The sequence below is a fragment of the Pleurodeles waltl genome, chromosome 1_2 (assembly GCF_031143425.1).
Source record: "Pleurodeles waltl isolate 20211129_DDA chromosome 1_2, aPleWal1.hap1.20221129, whole genome shotgun sequence".
Taxonomy (NCBI): domain Eukaryota; kingdom Metazoa; phylum Chordata; class Amphibia; order Caudata; family Salamandridae; genus Pleurodeles; species Pleurodeles waltl.
The window spans coordinates 1,221,296,650-1,221,323,270 of record NC_090437.1 but is presented as its reverse complement, the minus strand read 5'-3'; the positions used below and the strand labels follow the sequence as shown (position 1 = coordinate 1,221,323,270).

Sequence of the window (26,621 nt, the reverse complement as noted above, 5' to 3'; positions counted from 1 at the left end):
TTTGGGACAAAAATCATTTCCACACTATCTAAGATATTACATTGTGCAATTGACTGTTCCCCGTCCATCACAACCTGGGCATCCTAGATGACGTGGGCAGCCCTAGGGGAAGCATATGTTGGGCTGTAGTGGAGTTATCCTGGCTAAATGCGCCATAACACTGGAAATCCACCCAGTAGAAAGCAGAGCTCTGACGAATTGGTGAACCAAAATGGGTGAACCGATTTACCCTGCACTGGGCTACCTGCGTAAGCATGGGGACATTTGGGGTCGTTGGTGGTCCTGCTACAATATGCTCACACCTTGACACCTATGCCTTCTTTATGTAATGTCCTGGCTTGTTACTGTTTCCTGATGCAACTTCATTATGCAACTGGTGTAGTCCCCTTTCCACCATCCCTCTTTTTGTCTTTTCCTCTCTCCTTTTGTTTCAACTGTTCTCCTATATAAAATCAATAAAAATTGGTTATTATAAAAACTCCTATGACACTTGAAAACTTCAAACATTGCCAGAGGTGGCTCTGCCTTTGAAATCCTCACTACAGTGTCTGTATCTCCACCCTTCAGCCACGTGAGAGCTGTCAATGCACTTCTACTGTCTGGAAGGCTGTCTTCATTCACCCTTTTTCTTGTGCCATGGTAGGTCAGCACATCCAGGGTGGATTACAATGATTTTGGTACATACGTGCTACATGTATACTACACATGCACACACTACACAGACACATGGGATGTAAGCAAAAGGTTCAATGTTTTCAAATAACAAAGAAATTTACACACGAGGGGCTAGTAATCCACACCAGGGCAGGACTGGAAAACAAAAGCAGCCCTAGAAAACATGTTCAAACCGGCCCTGCTCCCTTCTGCCTCGAACTCAAATCTCACCTCTTTCTTCTTCTCTCTCTTCTCTCTTCTCCTGAAGCCCTCCCCCCAACAGTGTGCCCACTCTAACTTTCTAAGGAAGCTGAAGAAAATGAGAGACACAAGAAGAGCCCCACTGCCCTAAAAGCCGGCCTCCAAATGCTCCAGCCCACCAGGGCAGTGCCCGTTGGAAAAAGGACAGTCCAGGCCTCATCCACCCTTTCGAATAAAAAACAGCCTGTTTAACTGAGATCACTGAGGCTGGTGTGCTGCCACCATCACCTTGTGTGCTAAGCCCAGGATTAGGGCAATGGTTGGGTATCCACCCTGGGCCTTAAGTTGTCGTGAACAGACCTAGGCCCCTGTACACAAGCTGAATTAGAGGGATGGCCAGGATAAAAGCCATAATGTCAGGCGGAAACAAGATTGGGCTATCAGGGCAGGGGATAATGTCCTTGTGCATGAAAGGGGCATTTCTGTCCCGAAAGAAATTAATCTAGATGTGAGCACACCATTTGACTGTAATGCCTATCAAAATACTCATTAAAGTACTATCTTGCATGCACATAATGTTGCATCCTTGCTACATTTTGTTTCTACAGTTTCACATCCTCAGATTATCTGCTATCCCAAACTACATCCTCTTATTGTATTCTAAAACTCAGTTTGAAAATCTGACCTTGACAAAACTTTTAATTGTTCCCTCTTTTTTCTTTTGAACGATCCCCCCTCTTTACCTCCATCCTCTGCATGCCTCCTCTCTTCAAGTACAGCCTTCTTACATGCTTGTATCCCTTAATCTTCTTTGTGTGCCTACGCTTAACTTAATGTACAATAACCCCGCTTTCTTGACCTGATCCATGCAACCTAACAAATCCTAATCTCCTCTAGCCTATATTTTAATCACGCCAACCATTTGTAAGAACACACCCCTACTTATAATCACACCTAACTCCTATTAAATCTATCACAAGTAAACTGTAGCAAATGCATGGGATAATTTCTTTGGAAGTAATTTATCCCAGTAGCCAACAATAATCAAAACCCACTGGGTTAACCACTAATCCTGTGTTCAAGGGTACTTACCGAAAAGCATTTCAACGGCTCATCAGGGATAGTATACGCTGTAGCTATATAATTACTATTTTAAAATACAATATTGACGGTAAGTGAATATTTGTATCTTTAAATACTTTCAAAAAGCCAGGTTCACAATGAATAAATAAAAGAAAACAGGCCCTATTTTTAGACCTAAGAAAAAAAAAAATTCAAAGGGTCATTTGATTTTCTTCTGGGCATACCGTGGAACGAAATCTACACAGAAATTCTCTGCACTCAACGTTTTTTAAAATAACTTACCAAGAACATTTTACTTACAATCTTAAAATGTTTCATATAATCTTTTAGCTCCCTCTACTGCCCCATCATAAATATGCTTTCAGAGGCAAGATACACATCCTGGTTTTAGCATTTCAAGAAAACTTCAGATGTACAGGGTATTTCACTATAAAGTACTGTATCAACTTTCCATGGAAATCAACATTTCTAGTCACAATACGATTCCTTCAATCCAGAGGTTTTCGGGTTTTAATACACATGTGCATTTTTTTAAATGAAATCCGCCGCACCAAAAACATTACTCACAGGGAATTAAATCTCCAAGTGCTAACCAGTTAATACATTTCATTGCTTTGGGGGTAGAGAAACCCACTACTGCTTGCAAAGTATATACCATTTTGGAGAACACCTTGTGATGATTAACTAAAACCCTCAAATCACATCTGATCAGAGAACAGACAGCAAAGAAGTGCAAAGTGAAAGGAGCAGGAGAAGAAAGAAATTAAGAGGAAAGGTCTGATATAGAAGATGTTTTACAGATTAATGCAAGCTATAGGGGCATTATATGCTGCTAGGTTTCCACTTATCTAGCATTTAGTCTATCTCTGCTGTCTAAATGATCTAGTCTGTCTACTGAATCTGGTCCGTAATTAGTCTGCATTGGCTACAGATATTTAGTCTATTCACCGGCTAGCTTTGAATCTAGAGAGACTTGGCCACTACTGTAATATCATTATCAATTGCTGCGACGCATACAGGTCAGTGTATCGTATGCTAGACTAATAACATGGTAAGTTGAATTGATAGTGCGTTAAAAAAAGAATCACACACATTAACATATATATATATATATGTTAGTCTATGTCAGACTCTATGCTAGTCTACTATGCTTAATAAATAGCCTAAACTATACAATTTACTTCATCTAGTAACTACAGCCTTCGACAAGTCTACAGTGCAGAGTACATAACGCACCCATTTCAGGAGTAGACTCGTGTTGCTGATGAGACTAATATGATGGGATGTTGGAAACAAAATTTTGTGTAAGAGAAATAAGCGAAAAAACAGTAAATAATACATGCAACCAAAGGTGTGACTGTCTGTCAGATTTTCACTAGATTACACTTGAGTTGCACCCACATGCACGTATATCAGCTATATATCACTGGAGTGTATTCGCTATGACTTCACTCAGACAGTGGCTGGTAAAATTCATGGCCTGGTGGCAACTTTACAATCGTAATAGTGGAGATATCAATCTCACATCTCAAACTGAAGTGGCCAAGTTTACAGGAATACGATCACAGTAAACTACAGCAATAGTGGAGAGAATGCTACAACAGATTACACTCTCCTCCCAAAAGATGCATCAAGATTGATGGAAGAACCATCTCTCATACCATGAACAAGATTTGTCAGGAGCGCATGGAGCAGTGAAAATATATACATACAGTCTTTGGTTTTTGACGATTTACAATAGCTGTACAGTTTGTATTGTTTTACTGCTTCAAACTGTCGTTCAAAGATCTCACCCAATGAAGCAATACAAATTTGGTAATATTGCTGTGATCAGAAGAAACTCACATCTACACTCGGTATTTTCTCACTTGTAGTACAGTGATGTATTCAGGTATGGTTTCCAGTAATTGTTCAAGCAAAATTAACAACATCTACTAAAGTTGACACAGTGTTTCATCGCAAAGGAGTTTTTTAAGGCCAAAAACATTGTCAAGGTATACAATATTGTACAATACTGTATTGATTCATTCAATGAGATTACCGCATGCCTGGTTGATTCAATAAACACAACAAACTGTAATACATATTTGAAACCATGTGTCAATCATCAAAACACAAAGGGCCTGATTACCAGTTCGGCGGACTAGAGGACCTGTCCGCCGAACTTCGGACAGGGAGGCTCCCGCCATAGGGTTCCGCCTGTCAGCCCAGTGGGAATGTCGTGGCAGCAATGCTGCTGCCCGCAGGGTGCACCAGCACCCTTGCAATGCTCACTGTCTGCATACCAGACAGGGAGCATTGCCAGGGTGCTAGACAGGGAGACCCCTGCACTGCCCATGCCACGTGCCCGGAGAGAAGATTAATCACATCATTAATGAAAAACGAATCAGTAATAACATATAAAACTGCTGAGTCTGAGGAGAATTACGAATGACATTTATAAAGTGCACGAAGCGCTATTAATAATCAATATGAAGAAATATTATTCTCACTCATAACTGAACGAAAGTACAGGAATCGCACTGAAATGCCAAAATGAAGTGATCAACAGGCTCAGGTGTGAATGTATAAGTGATTAACTACTACTCCCAGAATCCAGTAAAAAAGCATGTGATGTGAAAATGGGCAAACAGCAGACAAAACCACTTGAAAAAGACGGATTGTTGAAATGCGTCGTGGGGTCTGATGGAATTCTATCTGCATGCAATAAAATGAAATTGGATGAACTAGCCTCTGGGAGTGCAGTGCCTTTTTGTTGCTTACATATTCCAAGGGTCATGGTTTTAACCCTTCACCTGCACCAGCAGCCAGAGTGCGTCACTGTTGAAGACCGATTGAACTGACTATATATATACATATATTTTCAGAATACAGGTGGTTTTAGTACTTTCATATTTGACAAAGGATTTTCCTTTTATTACAACATACGGAGGTGAGAAAGGGAGAAAGGAGATATGTATCTCTCTTATGCTATTCTTGATGCCTGACATTCGAAAGACAAATATATATATATATATATATATATATATATATATATATATATATATATATATATATATATATATATTTTTTTTTTTTTATTTAACATTTTTTTTACATCAAGGAAACGGGACACACTCCAGAGCAGATAAAATACTGTTCATTAATCCGTAAACAGCCTACTTGTTTTGACCTGCCTGGTCTTGATCAGGACTGTTAGTCCCTCATTTGTGTCCCCATTATATACCATCTAAAATCACAGAAGCTTTCTGGTTATTGTAGTTGCTCGTTTCACACACATTCTGTGTTTTATTTTTAGTGCTGATTTGACATTCCAACATTCACAATACGACTCCTCAACATTTTCCTTGTTGGATAATCCAATATACTTTGCTCTCAATTTCCTCTGAGTGTGTAAGTTTGTCATTATCTCAGTTTAGATTAAGTGGGCCCATTATATGCATATTGTACATATTCAATTTCATGATATAACTCTATATGCCAATGACTCCCATAAAACTAGGGATATCAGTTCAGTATACAATTCACTATCATGCCCTGAATGCGCTAATGTGGAGTTACCTTTTACCCAGGGTGACCAAACTCATCCTACCTACAATATGCGCCAATTGATGTCGAACCAATATGTATCCACATCTCTTCACCAATATTCAACCCCCACAGGGGTCCTGGTTTGCATGTCAATAATGTAGCGGGATTCAAGATGTCTCCGTTTTTTGTACCCTGTCCCTTCCCATATCATCTCTCAGAACCTGATCTACACAAAAGAAGCGCCGAGACAGGGGACTGAGATGGGCACGTGCTTCGGTAGTCGGTGGCATTGGTGACACAAACAGTTGTGAACTGAGAGGAGGAATCCTTAATGAACATGGTTATGTACTGTGGTGGTCACGGGTGTCATTAGGAGAATAATGTATTGGGGTTGCATCAAGTGGATTTTCACAAATCTTCACTGTTTATGATTTCATCTGATTGTAATGAATATTATGGAACATGATGAATTCGGAATTTCAAGTATTATTACGTATCTGATAAAGGAGCCCATTGTAAGATGGCCGCCATGATGTATATCAAAGAGATCGGTAATGGTAAATGGGTGGAAGAATGTTGTCACTTTCTACTTGATGTACCTGCTGCGTAACAAATTGAATTGCGTTTTTAAATGCGAAAGTGACGCCGGCTGCTATGACATTGATAAAGGCCAAGCCCCGAAACGCGTCTGTCAAAGCTCTTTCCGTTGTATGGGGAATTTTCTTTGATACTGTTCTCCAACCCTCCTCTTTTTCAGTCTCTTGTGGCTCATTTTTACACAAGCCACAGTGGTCAAGTCAGGTCCAAGCCCCTTGTGTGTCCGTGAAGAAGTGAGTCTTCCCCTCATGTTCTACTCTTAGCTTTGCTGAGAAGAGCAAGGAGTATTTAAGGGCTTTTTGTCTTAATATTTTCTTTACTGGCACAAATGCTCCATGTTGGTGCTGCATCAGATTCGTATGGTCTGGATATACATGCACATCTTGCCCGTCTATGGACCATGGGCCATGTTTTCTAGCTGCTTGGAGGAATACGTCTCGACCTCTAAAGTTCCTAGGTCTCACTATTATAGGGTGCGGGTTCACCCCTGGTCTCGGCGGGTATGATGGGACTCTGAGGGCACATTCACAGAGAAAAAATGGGAGGGTTTACCTTTTAGTACCATCTTGCCCAGCCAGTCCTCCACAAAAAATTCAATGGTCAGCCCTTCCGCTTTCTCTGGTATTCCAACTAGTCTCACGTTGTGATGATGGGATCTGCCCATTGCATCCTTGCATTTCTTAGTAAGGTCTTTCACTTGTGGTATGGCGTTCCTGATTTGGTCCTCTGATTCTTTCACTCGGTCTGTTAGTTTCTTGTGGTCGTCCCTGAGTAGTCCCACTTCGCTCACGACTGCCGCTATTTGGTTTTCCAAGGATAGTTTAGCGTCTTTAATGGCTTGCGCAATGGTCACTGTATGGGCTGCCTGGGTTGTACTGTCCTCCACCCTGATCGTCTGTTATGCTCCTGGGCCTCCTGTCCCTCCTCCTGGGAGGGTCTCTCTTTGGCCACAGTGGTGAAACTTAGCACAGTCTGACCCACTCCTCCATGTGCCTCCTTTATGGTACTGGATGTGTAGTGGTGGCCTCCAGCAGGTAATCTCCTCTTGGGGTTTCAGGATCCTTCCCTTAAACAAAAATACCAGGATGAGGGAGTCCCTCCTCTTATATAGTATCTGGATCTCACCCTCTCCAATGAAGCGTTTAAGTGCCTGTGTGTATGGGGGGGGGGGGGTGTGAAAGTCTGTCCCATATTCAATTTATGTAGCCTCTTTGCCTTTGTCACCCCCTGCATAACCACAGGGATGTGGAATTCCTATCACCCGACACCCAGGACATCTTGTTTGGGGTCAAGGGCAACAAGTTTTTATGTTTACTTTGTCCTTGGGACAAGTAGGCCCAACCCTCTGCAGCACAAACCCTTTGGCTGCCTGTTTACAGAGAGTGGAACTCTCTGCAGTTGAGGTAATGTGGTGTTTCCAAAAGATAATGCTGTTCGAACTTGTATTTATGGTTCATTATTTGAAAGCCTTCATTATTAGGGTGAGTGCTGTAAATAAATGTTTTAAGGTCACACTTCACTACTGACGTTGGTTCCAGTACAAAAAAAAAACTTGTATACACATGTTTGAAAAGTTTAGGCTATGAGGCTAAGTATAATGCTCCCAGAATGCTCTCTGATTAGATGCAAATGAAGTGTCATTTAGTAAAATGTGTTCATGCATGCTAGTATTTCCCAAAAATATTTCTAATGGAAAATCAGTGTAACCATTTTCAAGACGAATATGGGAAGCATGAAAATAAACAAACACTGACAAAGCCAACTGGTCTGACATATTTTTATAAGTCTTTTAGTTTCATCAATGCGTGTCTTGTTTTGACATGGCCTTTGTAACACTTTATTGTTGTGGGAGCTACCAGGACCTCAACATTGTAACAAACACTGGCAAAAAAAACCCAAAAAGTTTTTGAACTCTAAAAGCACACGTTGCCACCAGTGGCATAACAAAGGCCCCGCAGCCGCCCTCCAGGGGGCCCCTTCAGCACAGCACCTGCCCTGAGTGAGTCTGGAGAGGGGGCTCCTCCATGTTCTTTGCAAAGGGGCACCCTCCAGTTTCGTTACGTCACTGATTGCCACTGTAGTTCCTGACACTGAACAAAACTACTTTGTGTGCCAATATGCTCCTTGTGGAAGAGCAGAATGTGATCACTCACAGTAAAGCCAGCCGAAAGAGAGAGAAATAGAAGATTAATAAAAACAAAATGTCTTTGTTAACACCAGACCTAATTAGGGACCAAGACCCACATGTAGGTAGCTTTTTGCATGTCGCAAACAGCGACTTTCGCTGTTTGCGACGTGCAAAAAGCACATTGCGATGCACAAACCCAGTTTTGCGATTCAGTAACCTGGTTACCGAATCGCAAAACGGGTTTGCGACTCGCAATTAGGAAGGGGTGTTCCCTTCCTAATTGCGACTCGCAGTGCAATGTAGGATTGTTTTGTGACCGCGAACGCGGGCGCAAACCAATCGCAGTTTGCACCCATTTCAAATGGGTGCTAACACTTTCGCAAAAGGGAAGGGGTCCCTATGGGACCCCTTCCCCATTGTGAATGTCACTGTAAAAAAAAATTCAGAGCAGGCAGTGGTCCTGTGGACCACTGCCTGCTCTGAAAAAATGAAACGAAAACGTTTCATTTTTCGTTTTTGTAATGCATCTCGTTTTCCTTTAAGGAAGCAGTCACAGACATGGTGGTCTGCTGTCTCCAGCAGGCCACCATCCCTGTGAGGGCCGCTATTCGCAAGGGGGTCGCAAATTGCGACCCACCTCATGATTATTCACTAGGTTGGCATTTGCGAAGCCCTTGTGAATCACAGATGGTGTCAGGGACACCATCCTACATTCGGATTTGTGACTCGCAAATTGCGAGTCGCTCTGACTCGCAATTTGCGGGTCGCAAATCTGAACCTACCTACATGTGGCCCCAAATTCTTAAAGAAAGTCACAAAAGTGCACCCATGGTATATGTCGTACCCCTATAAAATATTTGTGAACTGTATCTTAGCACGGGTAAATACGCATGTGTAGATTTGCTCATGTGAAAATCTATTGAGCATTTGCAAGTTCATTTTCCCTCCGGCCACTTTCTTCCCAACCCTGGAAGAAGTTCTAATTCTGCCATTGTCAGGAGTAAATGTCCAACCTTTCTTATTATGGGAAAATATTAGGGAGAAGCTGGTGAAAATCTTTAAAACATGCAGGTTAGTAGGTTTGCAGACTCAAAGGCATTCCAGCCCTGGAACTATTGCTTACTGCTTCCTCCAGCCCCAGTATGCAGATCTGCAGAAAGGTGGCAAAATAAGGAAATTGCTACAGTAGGGATTGAAACTGCAAGTATTCAAGCCCTACTATGGTAGTAGCCCTGGCATAATCAGAGAGGCTATTATCAGAGCTCTTACATAATGAGATTGCTGCTATCATTTTTCGCCACACTACATGGCACCAAAGGGACAAGTAGATCTTTTTACAGGACAAGTAGATTTGAGAAGCAACCTGTCCCTTGGACAAGTAGATATTTTAATAAATTCCACACCCCTGATAACCACCTAATCCTCTCTTTTCGGGTGCAGTTATCCTCAGGTTCTTACCTTGTTCTGAGGTCCTGAATTGTGGATGGCAGGAGGGAAGACACTAACACTCTAGGTTTGGAGTCCCACCCCGTAGGGGTTCTCCCTTTTCACACTCTTCACTCAGTGGAGCTGGCAGCATTTGCAGGTGGTTGAGATGTTTTATCTAGCAGATCTCAGGTACCACTTTATCTCTCCCCTGAACAGTTTCTCTGCCCATTTCTGACTTCCACCTCTGTCTCATGACCCTTCCCCTTCTACTTCCTACATTCCTCTATGCACCATCTTCTGTGGTCTTGTCGCTCTCTTTCAATTTTACTCCTCCGTACGCCTGATATTTCGCAGCCTCTGCTTTAATTTTTTCAGGAGTTGGGTGGTTGGGGGGATGGGGGGTGGTTTGCAGGCCGTCAGTCACGGCTCAGCTTCAGGAGAGCCTCAAAAAGGTTGGGAGGGTTTCATAGCTACTGGAGGTGGCAGCCAGCATCAAGTTCCCTTCTTAGGGCTGGACGTCGCTGGCATGCTTTCCTGGTTTTCAGGCCTCTCTTCCCTTGGAATCCGGAATGCCGCTCTCTGAACGCGCCATCTTGGGCTTGGCGGGTGCACCAGTCCAGATCTATTTTCATGCCATCAGAGGCCACTCGCGGGCAGCTCGAGCGATCCCCAGTGGTCTGTGGACAGGTGCTGCAGCCGGATTTGGTCAGGATTTTTGAGGTCCTGGGGCTCCGGAATCCGGGAGCTTCAAAAGTTACGTCCTATCTCATGGACATCCAAGCGACACACACCCCTTGTAGTTGTATATTGTTTCTATGTTTTTTTAAACTGCATATTGTAATGTTTAAGGGGTTTATGTGTTATGCTGATGGGTGTTTTGACTTTGTTTTTACAGGTCTTTCATTTGGGTTGTTGGAGAAGAATTGTTTATTGTTTTTTCAAGGAAATACATTTGGTTACTTATTTTAACCAGTGTTATTTTTCATTTACTTTTATTGTTTTTTATTTCTTTTTGTGTTTTGGTGGTATCGCTGAAATGTTATCACTTCTTTTGAATTTATTTGTGTTGATATTTTTGCATTATTGTTGGGTTTTTTATATTTTATTTATGAATTATTTGTGCCTTTTGGATTGGCCTGGAGCTTCATCTCTTCAGCTACAAAACATTAAAAAATAAATAAAAGGGTGAGATATGTTATTGTATTGTTTAATATCTTATTTATGTTTAATGATGTTTAATGCACTGTTTGTGTTTATATTTTGTATTATGTGTTCTGGTGAACATTGCTTTGTAACATGTTGGGTATTTCTTTGTTTTGTTTTGAGACCTCAAGTTTTAGTTTGATTATTGATTGTTTAAGTCTTCTTCTTGGGAGTTCTGTTCTTTTAAAATTTATAAAAATTGGTATAGTTTGTCTTACAGTTTCTTGGATGGAATCATGCCACCCCTCTATTGTGTCGTTTGTTTTTGTGTTGTGTTGTACTGCGATAAATGTTCCACTATGGTATATAATACTTGGGTTGTCACCTGTGTCCAAAACAGTGCAGTCTTCCAACCCAAGTACCTTTACATTAGTATCAATGGAAGAGTTAATTTTTGTTTATGTCTTTGTTTATTTGGTTAAACTGCATGGAATAAGAGGATGTTGGTATTTTGGTATTCTCCATGGACTGAGTAGTTTTGCCTGAATAGTCGAGGGGATGATTTAAACGTACAGTCCATCATCATGTGTTAGATAAGTATTAGCAGGTTAATTGACAGTGGCATTAATAATTATTATTCTCTTACTTTTAACACTTTGGTATATAAAAAAAGTATGATTTATGTTGGTTAGGCTTTCATTGCTGTTTATATCCTCAAATCTTTTTTTGGAGCAGCAGGTGGCTCTCTGGATGCTTTTCCAATTCTCTGTCTGAGTCTTTCTAAATTGGGAACGCAGGGAGCTGGCCTGTACTGTAATCAGGAACACTGGGGGTTATATATTGTTTTTGTATTGTCCCAGACAGTTCTTGTGAGCTGGTACTAGCTTTCCTGACTAATTCCAGTACATTTCTTCCTTTAATTTCTGTTAATGTGGCGGGGGGAGGATGATTATGCTCACTAACAATTTCAACAATTTTGCTTTCTTTTACTGCTTGTACTTTCTTTGCTGTACATGTAACCCATGTGGAGTCATAATATTTTTTCTTTCTGAGATTTCATGTTTGTGGCTCTGTAAGATATTTTATCTCTAGCTTATACAGCATTAAATTAATCCTAAAGTAATAATAACTATTTTAATAGCTATATACACTCATAGTTATGAACCAGATTTTGGTATGTTTGAAAATCTAACTTTAATTGTTCGTTGATTTAGTTTTGAACTGTTGAGAAAAAAATAGTAGTATTAGTTCTATGTGGTAAATAACATAATTTTACTTTTTGACTATTGTTTATTTTACTGTTAAAAGAGAAGTTGTTAGCTAATTGTTAATATTTGTAACATTTACTCACTTTTTAGTTGTTGTTCTGTTTGATGTTCATGTATTCAATTTTATTGTAAGGGATTTTTTTCAGTACAGATGTGATTTATTTTTCTGTATTTAGGAAACAAGAAAAAAGAAAGATATAGTGAGTACTTAGTTAAAATGAGCATTTGTTTGTTTTTGTTTATTTACTCAAGTTAAATTTATTTTTATTTTTGTCTTGTTAGAATAACAATATTTATATTGCTGGTAGTTTAGTTATTTATATTTTACTTACGTTTAGCATGCATAATTGTGGTGGCCATATTTGGTTTCCCTATTTTATTTGCAATATTTGTTTATTTAGATATTTTTGTTGTTTTCACCTTTTCATATACAGGATTACAATATTAGAGTAATCATTGTTATAAATATTTGTGGGGTTTGATACTGTTTTCATCAATATTGTATCAGACAACAACAAGAACAAGATAAACTCACAAGAGCAAAATAATCCTCAAACTGAATAGGAAGCTGGTTTACAACAATGAGCTGTAATCCTTTACCATACAGAATAAGAAAGGAACCTACTGCTTGGCAAGGCCATCACTTTCAGATGGAACAAGAGAATTTAATTAAACCATTTGTCAATTCTTTAAATAACCACTCCAAGAACTTTGAAACTCTACTACTAGAATTTGTGAAATGACTGAAAAAGGTGAAAAACGTGGCTGGAACACTGAAGCCCTCATTATCACTGGCTTAGAAAATGGCGCTGAATTTCTCTGCCCCCATAGTTACCACTGGACAAGGTACTCACCTTCAGTAACACCTTTCCTGCATTCTCTATCTAACCAGAGATTCCCAACACTAAGAATATCCCATTAGAAATTGGCTCTCTAGTTGGCAGAGCTTTGGGACCACAATCCTTTTCAGGGTAAGCCACAACACAACCTAAATTATCCTGTGTTCACCCTCAGGTAGCTTGGCACAGAGCAGGCAAGCTTAACTTAGAATGCATTGTGTGAAGTATTTGTGCAATATCTCATACAGTAACACATTGAAAACACCACAATTAGTACTCCACACCAGTTAAAAAAAATAGATACTATTCATCTAACTAAAACAAGAGCAAAATGACAAAGGTCCAATACACACAGGTCAAGATATTACTTTTTAGAGGCTTAAGTAGGTCTTAATCCATAGGAATCAATGACTGTATCTCATTAGCACAAAGTACCTGGTCTGCTTCAAAAACAAAGACAATGCGTGCCACAGAAGGGGTGAGGCGCCAGAAAGCAAAGCGGTGTTTTGATTCCTTACTGCGCAGAGAAGGTGATGAGTCGATTCTTCCTAAGTGGGTGGGGCTATGTGTTGGTTCCTTACGGGCAGGGGACGTGATGTGTCAATTCTTTCCTCGCACGGAAGGTGATGTGTCCATTTCCGGACACAAGGCCTCGGTTGCATACTATAGTGCAGAGTCAATGAAGAGTGCCAAAGGACGATACATGGAAAATCCAGCCGCTCTGTGATGACAGAACCGCAGTGAAACGGGCAAGGTGTCAATTCTGCAGACACTGCGTCAATATTTTATCTGCAAGACAAGTGCTGTGTAGATTTTCAGTTGTAGGTCCAGAACTGTCTGATTTTAGGGGGTCACAGACACAGTATGCATACCCAAATGGGCCTATGAAGTGGAGGCGACTTCAAAGAGTGGTGCATCAGTGGACCAGTTCCCCTTTCAATCCAGCCCTGTCTGCCAGGAGAACTGTGGGGGGATATCAGACCTTTGTGTGGGGTCAAGCCACTACTCTTTGAAGTATAAGTGAGGGCCCCTCCACCCTTCCTGCCCGGGAAGACCCATCAGTATGCACATGAATGCAGATGCAGCTGAGTGTTCTGTGTTTATGGCTGTCTGGGTAAAATGCACAAGAGGAGCTGTCAACCAGCACAGACCAGGCATGGATTGGAGATAGGCTGTAGGGCACAGAGAGCAGTAAGTGCAGAGAAATGCCTACTTTCTAAAAGTGGCATTTCTAAAGTAGTAATGTTAATTCCAACTTCACTAGTAGGCAGGATTTCTTACTACTATACCAAGCATACCAAACATGGCAATGCCACTCCTTTCAGATCAGAAATTACCACTCAAAAAGTATATAAAGGAATTCAAATGTTGGCCTATGAGAGGAGCAAACTTCACAATAGCGAAAAACAACTTTAGGATTTTTTCACTACCAGAACATGTAAGACGTACAAGTACTTGTCCTGCCTTTTACTTACAAAGCACGCTGCCCTATGGGCCGCCTCGGGCCTACCTTAGGAGTGACATATGTAATAAAAGGGGAGTTTAAGACTTAGCAAATAGCGTTAAATGCCAAGTCGAAGTGGCAGAGAAATTGCAGACACAGGCCTTGCAAGGCCAGGCCTGAAACATGGGTAAAGGGCTACTTAACGTGGGAGGCACAATCAGTTGTGCAGACCCACTAGTAGCATTTAATTTACAGGCCCTGGGCACATAGAGTGCACTTTACTAGGGACGTATAGGTAAATTAAATATGCCAATTGGGTAGGAGCCACTGTTACCAAGTTTAGGGGCGAAGGCACAAGCACTTTAGCACTGGTCAGATCTGGTTAAGTGTTCAGCACTAACAAACCAGCAAAAACGAAATCAGAAAAATGGAGGGAGGCAGTCAAAAAGTTCCCAATGTGTCATATTGGATCTGGAGATAGTTCTTCAACAGTGCTCTCACGTGCCAGTAGGCAGCATACTCTAGCTCCACACTGCTGCATATAAGTGCCACATACAGGTGCCACCCCTGCGTGCTGACATTTGTTTATTGTTTTTCTTTTTTGGTGCTCTCAGACGGAGAGCAAAAACAATTCTGGGTGACATCACTTCTGCTCTCTCATCACTTCAGACCATTTTAGCTGTTAAATAGAGACCACTCCAAAGAAAAGGGAGATGATAGGGCAGTGAGAAAGGTGAGAAAGAGCGGTACCTAAGGTAAGTACATTCATTGTTGTTCTGTTGGTTACTTCTAACAGCAGATTTGTCACCTTTAGAATAGACACCAAGACAATACCTTTGAAAGGTAGATGGTCTAAGTAGTGGACTCACATCAAAAAGTTCTACAGGACCAAGAAAGCATAGTGACCTATTAGCCGGACCCGGCTATCAAGGAAGTACTGCTTTGTGAATGTATGCACCAGCACCCATGACGCAGACTGGCAGATACAAAGAACAGACATCCCTTGCACCAATGCCGTGGCAGCTTTGGCTCTAGCAGAATATGCTCTCAGACCCTCTGCGGCCTGATTCTTGACCAGTGTATAGGATATGTTGATGCAGAGGACTAAATACCTCACCTTGGGCCACAATTCAGCAACATTCCCTTTCTTTGCTCCAGGAAGTGCCACAAAGAGTTGATCCACTTTCAAGATCCCTTGGTACGATCAATATAAAAATGAAAAGACCTTTTGGGGTCTAACCAATGAAGACTCTCCTCTTCCCTCTTCTTTTGTGACGTGAGTAGGAGTAAAGAACGTCAATAGAGTGACTGACTGCCCATTGTTTAAGGGAATTACAACCTTCAGCAGAAAGATCACTTGGGTCCTCAGCACCAATATGAAGAAGGTTGTGTAAGGGAGCTGCACTGAAAATGCCTTCAGTTCACTTATGCAACAAGATTGTGTCATTACAACGAGGAAGATAGTTTTCAGGGCCAAGAGGTGCAGCAATCAACAAAGCATAGGTTCAAAAGGTATACACTTAAAAAAATATCAAGACCAAGTTAAGGTACTACGATGGCATCACAAACAGTTTAGGAGGGAACAGGTCTGTCATACCTTTAATAAAACTCATCACAACTGTAGATTTAAAGGGCTGGTGTAGCCAAAAGGGACGACAAATCATCTTTTAAATTTTCCACTGAAATAGTTTTCCGTGCTAAAGAAAGAACACAAGTGTTCAAAACCTTAGCCTGTAAGGGGTCAGCAGTTCAGGCACCACACCAGGCAACAAATGTGTCCCATCCCTCAACATAGATGGATTTTGTAGAGGGGTGTCTGGCAGTAAGAATTACATTTACCACCACAGACAGCAACTCAAATGTAGACAATTTCTAAATCTCCAAGCATGCAGCTGTAAGCTGCGGAGGTTTGGATGAAAGGTCCTCTTGGAGACTGAAGGTCCTTTTGAAGTGGTAGCCTTACTAGACGACAGATGCTCATGCTTAGAAAGTCTAGGTACCAAACTCTCCTAACCAAGTCTAGAACAATTAGGATGACTGTGGCCTGGCTGTTCTTGATCTTCTTCAGAACTTAGACAGGAGAGGTAGAGGTGGAAAGGCATACAGAAGTCCATCATTCCATTCAAGTCAGAATATGTCTCCTAATTACTGCTCTTGCAGAAATACCAGCGTGCAAATCTGTTGACACAGAGTATTATCAGCAGTAGCGAATAGGTCTAAGCCAGGGCTCGCCCCACTGGTCAAATATTGCCTATGCTCCCTCTAGTCTATCACCGCTAGCGGTGACCTGTCAGACAACATTGGCTCAATTCTTTCACTCTGGCATTCATGGACCCTGCCAGGCAATTGACTGCTAGAAAGATGACCTGCTGCTCCAACCATCTCCAGAGACTTAAAGCCACTGACACAGGACTCATGACTCCTACACTCACTGCTTGCTGCAGTACTACATAATGGTGGTGTTGTCACTGAAACCCTGTACCAGCCTTCCCTGGTGGTTGGCAGGAAAGCATTCATGGCGAAAAGAATGGTACGAAGCTCCAGAAGGAACTGGTGGCATTGGTTCTCCGCTGGAGACCAGGCACCTCTGATATCCACACCCTCTAGATGACCCCTTCAATCCAGTAGCAATGCATGTGGCACCACTGTGAGCTGTGGGTGTGGAGAGCCGTCTGCCACATGACAAATTAAGATTGGTCAGCAACCTCAACAGATCCTGGGCCATCTCACTTGAGATCTTGATGGAGTCAGAGAGGCAGCAGTGATGATGGACCCACTGGGATTTCATGTTTCAATGCTGGACCCACATGTGTCAGCTGGCATTGCTGAGGAGGAGGAAGCCCAAGGTCATGAGACCAAGAAACCTCAGGGTCATCCTTATCAAGGTCCAGAACTGAACCTGAAATATCAAGATCATAGTCTAAATATCCCAAACTTGCTGCTGTGGAGTAAGGGCCTTGAACCTCCTATATCCAGAACTGCCCAATGAGCGGAAGCTTCTGCAAGGAAATCAGGTGAAACTCTAGGCCATTTATGGTGAAATCCAAACACATTAGGATTTCAGTCACCTTTCACAGGTTGTCTATGACTGACTTTAGTGACCCCGCTTTCAGCAGCCAGTCACCAAAGAGCGCAAAATTCTAGCCTCCAAAAGTAGGCAGCAACCATGGCCATCACTTTTGTTGAGGGGCTGAGGTGAGCCTGAAGAGAGCACTTAAGACATAATATGGGGCCAAACCGTAACCCTAGGTACTTTTGTGCCCCGGGGAGAGATTAAAAACCTATTCACAATTGGCAACATAAATAGAACATACACAACAGAGTTACATGTTCAATTAATTGATTTCTTTAGTAAATTACCCATGTAAATGTCCATTAGTAAATTACAAAAAGAACGGTGCAGTGAAGGTGGTAAGTGACAAAGATGAATGTAAGTGGACAAGAAATATTCACAAAGGTTGACCACTACTGATTAATAATATATTTCTGAAAGGCACAGACCTCATATACATACATTTTGCAATACAGTGGAATAATTTTGTAGCCGAAAACAATAAAATTTGTCAGCGTGTTGACCCCTAAAAAACTATTGCCATAGGGTCTTCATCAGGACAAGAACTAATGGTAGCAACCCTAAAGATGTGTCCAGACAATACTGTAACTATTAGGATGCTAAACAACCAGTTAGAGAAACATAAACTCCAATACCACTTATACTGTTATAAAGAATTGGTAAAATAAATTCCCTCAGGGTCACAGCACGGGTTCACCTCAGCTTGCCAATGCTGGAGTCAGAATTTAGGGTTGGTACCATTGGAATTTGTCCTGATGAAGACCCCATGGCATTTTTTTATTCAACTGTATAGTAGTCTAGGCTCTCCCTGGCATTCCTCTGACAAGATGGTAATGCATCCCTACTGGTGGCGCACTTGACACCTAACACATTAAAAATGTATGAGGGATGGTTCATAGTACTGCCACTTTAGTGATACCCCACTGTCACATGAGTAAAAACAGCGTGCTCCAAAGTCTGTGCAATACAAATACATAGGCCCTCATTTTAACATCAGTGGTACATACTGCCTACCGCAGCAGTGACAACCGCCAACATACCACCATCGCGGCAACCATCCGTCCGCCATATTATGAGCACTGCCTGACTTCCGCCACAATAAGGGAGGAAATCTGGCAGTGCTCATGGTGGTGGATGTTGGTAAGCTGGCGCTGCTATCACCAGCACCACCACGCCAGTAGAACACTGCCAGCCGTATTATGACCAGTAATCCTGCTGGCGGTGTTCTGCTGGCGGGGCACTGCTGGCGGTAGCAGTGTCCCTTCCCTGCCGGAAGATCTCCTCGCCCAAGGTAATTCGGGATTCCGACAGAGGAGGGGGTGGGAGGACGGGGTGGTGTGTGTGTGTGTGTGTGTCTGAGTGTGTGCATGAATGTCTGAGTGTGTGTGTGAATGCGTCTGTGTGTGTTGTTTGCGTGGGTGTATGCGTGTGAGTGAATGCATGTAAGAATGGTGAAGTGAGTGCATGTTTGCATGTCAGTGTGATTGTGTGTAAGAATGTGTGTGAGCATGCCTGGAAGTATGCGTGAATGAATGTGTGTATGTCAATATATGAATGAATGTGTGTATGTCAGTGTAAGGGAATGGGTGTATGCCTGGTGCTTGTGGGTGTCTGTGTGCGTGTATGGGGGAGGGGGCGTGTGGGGGGAGGGGCGCTGTGACTGTAGTGTGGGTGGTAGGGGGTGATGTGTGCGTGTGTGGCTGTGGGGGGTGGGGTCAGTTGTGTGGTGTGTGCATGTATGGGGGTGAGTGAGTGGATCAGAGAGGGTGGGGGGTTAGTATGTGTATCGGGTGGGTGGGGGGTGAGTTTGGGTGGAGGGCGGGGTGGGGGGGCGTCAGGTGAGTGTTGTTTGCTGCCTACCGGTGACAGGGAAGAAATCCCCTGTCACCAGGAGGGCCTACCGCCATGGTTTTTGTGGCGTTGCTAATACCACGAAAACCATTGTGGTAGGACGACTCAAAATACCATGGGTGGTACTATGCCAGCCGCCGGGCTGGAGGTCTGCCCTCCGAGGAAGCAGCTACTTGCCTGCAAGCAGATCTGAAAGAGAGTGCTCCCAGTCTCCAAGGGTACCCATGTTAGATTTGCCTCAGCTTTGACCTCTGCAACTAGTAGACCCTGTGTTGCTGGTGGTGGGTGTTTGGGGTTAGCTTGGACCCCACCCTGTGGACTTCCCGGCCCCCGAGGGCTGGAGCTGTGGGTCGGGTACTTAACCTGTAAATTGTACTAACTTTTCTTCCCCTCAGGAACTGTTTCTGAAAATTGCACTGCTTCAACTTTTAAAACAGATTGCCATTAAAACTGTATAACTTAACTGAACTGAGTTCAAACAAAGTAATACTGATTCATATGAATGAATGAATTTTGAAAACCTAAATGCATAGAAGGAAGTCATCCCACTACTCAAGATTTCACAAATAAATCGGCAACTCATTACACATCCAAGGCTGACACATTAGACTCCTATTTGAAACAGAAGAAAACCATCAGCACCAATCCCTTTCCTAAAATACCCTCTAAGAATAAACCAACCTAGCCTCTACAGTCCTTCAAACAAATATCACAACGTGAATTTATGGATTTGGTAATAGCAAGCAAGCCTTCCAGTTGCCCTTTTGACCCTTGTCCACCACACATCTTCAAGAACATTCTTTTATCTACTTCTGCTACCATATATGTAAGAAGAATCATCAATAACTCTTTAACTACAGGAACTTTTCCTGTAGACCTGAAAAAGACATACATACGACCGTTATTAAAGAAAATAAACTTAGACCCAAAGGAACCCAACAACTACAGACCAATCACAAATGTACCTTTCCTGGGCAAACTGATAGAAAGAACAGCATTCGCCCAGATGTCACAATTCATTGAAGACAATTCCATATTTTCAGACTACCAAACTGGATTCCACCCTGGAAGAGGCACTGAATAGGCACTCATTGCAATCTGGGATGATCTTAAAAACACAGTCGACCACAATTGAGTTGCTGCACTACTTCTCTTGGACCTCTCGGCTGCCTTTGATATATTTGACCAGGATACCCCAATTTAAAGACTCCATGAAGCCGGCATAGAAGGGACTGCCCTCGACTGGATTACATCCTACCTTCAAAACATAACTAATATCATCTGTTCTCCCCCTTCTCGTTCAAACCCTACCTCACAAAAGCAGGGGTCCCCCAAGGATCAATCATCTCACCTTTGCTTTTCAACATCTACATGATATCATTACCAGAACTGATCAATGATTTTCAACTCACATGCTACAACTATGTAGATGACACACAAATGCTACTTAAATTGGAATGCCCAAATACATTGAAAAGTCACAAATCTTCAGTTGCCTCAGAGCCGTTGATCAGTGGATGACTTGGAGCTAGCTCAAACTAAATGCCTCCTAAACGGAAATACTCATATGTGGTGACTGGAAAAATTATTACCCACTGTGCGCCTGGCCTGATGATCACGGACCACCTCCTCAATTATCCGAGGAAATTAAAAACCTTGGAATTACTATGGACTCCAAGTTAACAATGAATGCCCAAGTGGACAAATTAGCACGGACCAGCTTCATCACCTTGAAGACTCTGCGAAGCATCTTCCCCCACCTCGCGTTTCCACACAAGGTGCAGGCTACTATCTCTCTTGTACTATCCAAACTTGATTATGCCAGTGGCTTCTACCATGGATCATCTCTATCTATTATGAAAAAACTACAACGTATTCAGAACTCCGCTGTCAGGCTACTATTACATGTAAAGCCACAAGCCCACATCTCCCCTGCCTTGAGAGCACTACACAGGTTACCCATTGCCAGAAGATCCACTTTCAAGCTGCTTTGTATCACTCACAAAGCTATACATGGAACAGGACCGCTTTTTATCATAAGCAACATAACCAAATACATTCAACAAAGAAACCTCCACTCAAGATTGGCACCCCGCCTTATATAGGTGGTACATCCTTCTCCGTTCAAGCAGCCAAACTATGGAATTCATTACCCCCAAATATAAGATCCATGGATAACTATCTTGTCTTCAGAAGACTACTCAAGAGTTGGCTCTTTCCTTCATAACCACCATATTCAAACAGCAATGGACTACATATGCCTGTGTTGATAAATATTTTTAATCTGATTATGTGTATATTCTAGATTTGTATAGTTCTTTAGGAAATATGTATCGCTACTATGTCATAACAATAAATTACACACATACTCTTTAAACCTGTTTAACAAATGTATATTTACTCACGGTTAAATATGTATATGTATATATATATATATATATATATATATATATATATATATATATAATATATATATATATATATATATATATATATATATATATACATAAATATATGTGTGTGTGTGTCTATGCATCTGTGTATGTATGTGTTTGTGTGTATACATATATGTGTTATTCCATGCTTAACATGTTCATAGGTCATTGCATAGCTCCTAGATACGTTGTTATATTAGATACTTATGAATCCCTGCTCTCATTTTATATCACACTCAGCAAATGTTTTATTATCATAAACATTTCGCTATTCAAAAATTGAGGAAAGATAAATAAATGTTAGAAAAGTACACTTATTCATTAACTTAAAATCTTACAAATCTTGAAAGTCTGTGTTTATACCATACTACTTTTCTTCTCATATTATACCCATTATTATATTTCTTGAACATATATTCCCTTACTTTGTATTTACATATCTATTTATTTACTACTCTAGTCCTACTGTACTAGAGAAAAATGTAATAAAAATAAAAATAAAATCTATAAATAAAATTAAATAAAGATAATAATACTGATTTAAAAAATGTATATATACCTAAATAAAACTATTATAAATTTACTCTCTTTCAAGCTTTACTTTGTCTACCCAGCACCATATGTCATGTCTCTATCAATCTATCCTCCATCCCCACTCTGACTCATCCCAAACCCATTCTACTACTGTCATCTCCAAAATAACCCTGCCTAAGCTCTTCCCTCCTCTTCCACATCTAGCTCACCCAAACCTCAGTTTACTACTATGATCTCCCTAACCCTTTCCACAGACTCTTCCCTCCTCCATCTCTCCTTTAGTCATCCCAAGTTGCATCCTATTACTATTAACTCCCAATTAACACTTCTGGAGTCTTCCCTCCTCTAGCCCTTCATTACTCTAGTCAATCCAACTAACAAACTCACATATCCTCTGCTCAAATTAACTCATAATAATACTAAAACTGTACTCATATTTCCCTATACTAATCCACCACTAATTCCTCTTGGGTTCTGGAGTAGCGTGCTACTCACTGAAAAGCGCTTTGACGCCTCATCAGAGGTAGTAAGCGTTATATAAATAGTATTACAATATTACAATATTTCTTTTGGCAGTAATCAGACCTTGAGCCTAGCAGTAATTGACCAGGCAATGATCACTCTTCACTGGAAGTACACAGAAATAGAATCCACTGTACTAATAATGAACACCCTCTGCAGTAAATATTGGTTCCATTAGGAGTCATGGTAGCTCATGAAGTGCCTCGGCTCATGAGTGCAGATAACTGCTCTAAGCACTAAGGTAAGCATGGCCCCCAATGTGCCTATAGTAATTCACATTCAGAAAATGTTAACTCTCCATGATACTCTATGTACTCCACCCCTGCAGATACCTTTTTCTTCCCATCCCCTTCAGATACTCTCTGGTTCCCACCCACAGCACTCTATACAGAAAATCCCATTACAGTGCGTGCTATTTTCCTCACCCCTGTAGGTAATCTCTGTGTTCACCATCTCCCTCAAGTACTTAATTGATTTCCTCCGGTACTCTGTTTAGTTCTCTGTCCACCCATCACTATCACTATGATACTCTTCTGCCTATTCTCATTAGGTGCTATCTTCAGACCAAAATCAAAGGTATTCTATCCCACCACTGTCCTCATACAGCCTCACTCTTGAACCTATCATCCTCTCTACTTTTAATACTAAGCATTTTCTATCTTCCTCTACTTTCCTCAATGCTCTCTGTTGAGCTCTCTCTCTCTCTCTCTCTACCACTCTTTTGCATTAATGGGTATCTCAATGTCTTCCAGAGTATGTGCATGTTCTGACTACTGGCATTCCCTCCCCTTTGCAGGGTTTCTCTCCACTTCTACGTAACACAGGCCCACTAGCTTCACTATGGCGTGAACCAATGCTATATTTTTGTCATTCAATGTGCTCGCTGGCTCCACCTTTGGTACACTCTGTACTCACGCCCAGCTGCCCAACTCACAGATAGGTTCATACCATTCCCTCTGTGATCACATGCCAACCTGTGGTACTCAGCAGCCAAGGTTGGAAGATGAGTGTACTAGTGCACTTAACTTAAAACTACTGGTCATAGTTGTTTCAGTCTATGATTGTAGCCTCTATTCAAAAGAGTAGCACCAAGCAGAAAGCAGGAGATCAATTCTAGAGGCTAACAGAGGAAGAACTAACCTGCCATTGCTGCTTGAAACCATCAGGCAGTGCAGTACGCTGAAAATGTAACACAAAATGCTAAGCAATCTACTAGTAAGCATACTCAGAATCCTACTTACATACCTACTGTCTCACCTGGAGTGGAATTTTCATCTGTTAATATTGAATCATGTGTATGGTTACAAAACAATGTTCAGTTTAATATAGAAAGGCACATGAAGATCAAACGAAGTGATCAAGATCAGAGAACGTACCATCAATACAACATTAACTCAAAACATTTTCTCTGATCTGATGATGTTCCATAAATATGAATTCATCATTGGACAACATCTTCACAAACATTACAGGATATACCGAAACGGGGCATACGGACCTTTGTCTTACCTCTGTACAACAGCCTTCCACAGTCAAGTAAGGCCTTGTTTTATTTTCTGATTGGGGTACAAAAAATAATTATCCTGGTTCTATCATCTGAATTAAACGAAATGTAATACACAGTAGAGGGAAATGGATTAGTAGTTCTTAGTTCATTTGAATGAAATCACAAGGTATGGTCAATTTTCTGTCATTCTGTAACCTAATGTCATTTCTTGAAGCCTAATATTACGATCTCTGGGAAATAAAAGAACTAAATGATTTTTTAGGAGCAGCAATTAACAAGGGCAAATGCCACTAGAATTTTGAAAAGTGAATAAAGGAAATCCATTACCTGCTTCAGATGCTCCCCCAATGAGAGGATAGGATGCTGTATTGCTGCTAACTGATGATGCAACTGCATGTTGTGCTCTCCAAGCCAGAGGATATGGTGCTAAATGAGACAAAAGTTCAACTGAATAAGAAACGACCATTAGACTTAAGACATGCTTGCCACCAATGTCATTCTTTATAGAGCACCCTCCTACGTCCATGTGACTAGGCACAAACACACACACATACACACACACACATACACACACTCGAGTGTATGTGTATATATACGCACACATACACAGGCACATAAAAATGTATCCATATATAGCAAGTCTTCGGGTCACGTTCTTTTAGTCGGAAACATTTGACTTGACTTCAGAGATTTCCTGATTCCCAGTAATAATGTCACCTAGCTGAGATCACACTCTACATGCCTCTATTCTTCTTATACCATAAATATATTTCTTAACTATTAATTAAAAAAATATATAGTAACCCATTTTGCTGAGTGATGGGAGCCTTCTTCAGCAGCCCTGAGGGTGTCTGAGGCGATAACAGTGCTGTGTGTTCTCTTTTATCATTAAGGAAGTCCTCACTTTGCTTTACTCTTGGGGTTCATAAGGTCTAGGTGCAGGGTTCTCTCCTGTAAACCTTCCCACCCTGGTGGCGTTTGGGCAGAAATGGAGTGGAGGACAGCTGGCATCTTGAATACCTCTTGCAACCTGCCCTGGTGTGTAAGAGTTCTGGACTTAAGTAGGGTAACGTTAGCTTGTCACTGGCTGGACAAAAGTCATACCTGTCTGAGCAGAGAACGATTCAATATGGCCCTGCAGGGATGTGTCCATTTCTGACTAGCCCCTAGGTTACAGAAGCCCCGCTCTTGCTTATAAGGCCCTATTCATCCTCTTTCCATGAATCTACTGAATCCCTTTTGCAAGGCAGCAGGTTTGGATAAAGGAGCCCTGAATGCTGGGATGCCAAAAAGGATTGCCTGGAGTCCCAAAGAGGAAACCATCTCCCCGGATCAGGACATGAGGTGAGTGTTTGGCAAGGGAACTATGAGAAAAAGAAACTTAAAGCTGATCACCCAAAAGTGCTATCTGACTAGATTGAGGTGGCCCACAGCAGGACATACAGTTTGTCGCACATGTAGGTTACATGGCCAAACAGACGTCTGCCCATGGGTTCACCCGATCACAAAAAGACTCGTTGTTGGGTGGACGAATCTCTGAAATGTTGTGTGTTTTCATATGATGAGTTAGCAAGGGTATTCCAGCAAACCAAGAAAGTGAGAAAATAGTAATCTAGTGATGTCTGAACCCTGGGGTTGCCCAGGATGTGAGGCATCTAGCATAGCTTGAGGAGCATGCCTGAGAGGTAGCTCAACTAGCGGGGGTATGCAGAAACCAACGTGAAAACTGCTGAAATTATGCTTTGGTTCCTTGATGAACAAATCATTTGCATGAAGCAATTAAAAAACAGCTCATTCACTAGGCAATTAAATGGATTAATATGGCTTCTTGTGTCCATTTATTTAGATTCACATGTAGACTCTGACTTTGCCCAGAAAATATAGATACCTGCAGCATGTATTGACGCATTTAGAGATTACTGTTAGTATAGTCAAAACAGAGACAAACACTCACTAGCATTATACTTACACTTTGCATACATCTATTATTGCATGATACAGGCACAGTCAGTACATGTATTACCTTTAGCAATGACAAATGTATACGCTTGTACATGGCAATATGAAGCATAATCGTCTAATAAATTATTTTAAAATAAATTGCTTTTAAATATTCGGCTGCTTCCCTGTTTTCCATTTTCTCTATATTGATTCACTGAGTGACAGTGGGCATCCTGCTTGTATCACTCTAGGAATTATCTCATTCATAATGGGTTTTGCAGAGAATTATTAGGTATTCTGCACAAACCCAATTGGCTCGTATGTGATTTTTCTTGAAAACGTTCTCAACTACTAAAAACCAGTAATCCTCCCAATTGTGATAAATGCCCTCATCACTCGCTGACCTAGTGCATTAACAGCCAAAGTGCACAATATTAAATAT

General features: G+C 41.5%; 1 protein-coding gene across 2 annotated transcripts in view; it reads right to left on the bottom strand.

Moving 5' to 3' along the window:
- Window positions 1–26,621, bottom strand: part of CTBP1 (C-terminal binding protein 1) — a 1,451,962-nt gene that overhangs the window by 1,014,838 nt on the left and 410,503 nt on the right. For both annotated transcript variants that reach the window (XM_069204084.1, XM_069204092.1), the window contains one exon: window positions 24,566–24,664. In XM_069204084.1, the coding sequence (XP_069060185.1) occupies window positions 24,566–24,664 (99 nt within the window). The remainder of the gene's footprint in view (window positions 1–24,565; window positions 24,665–26,621) is intronic.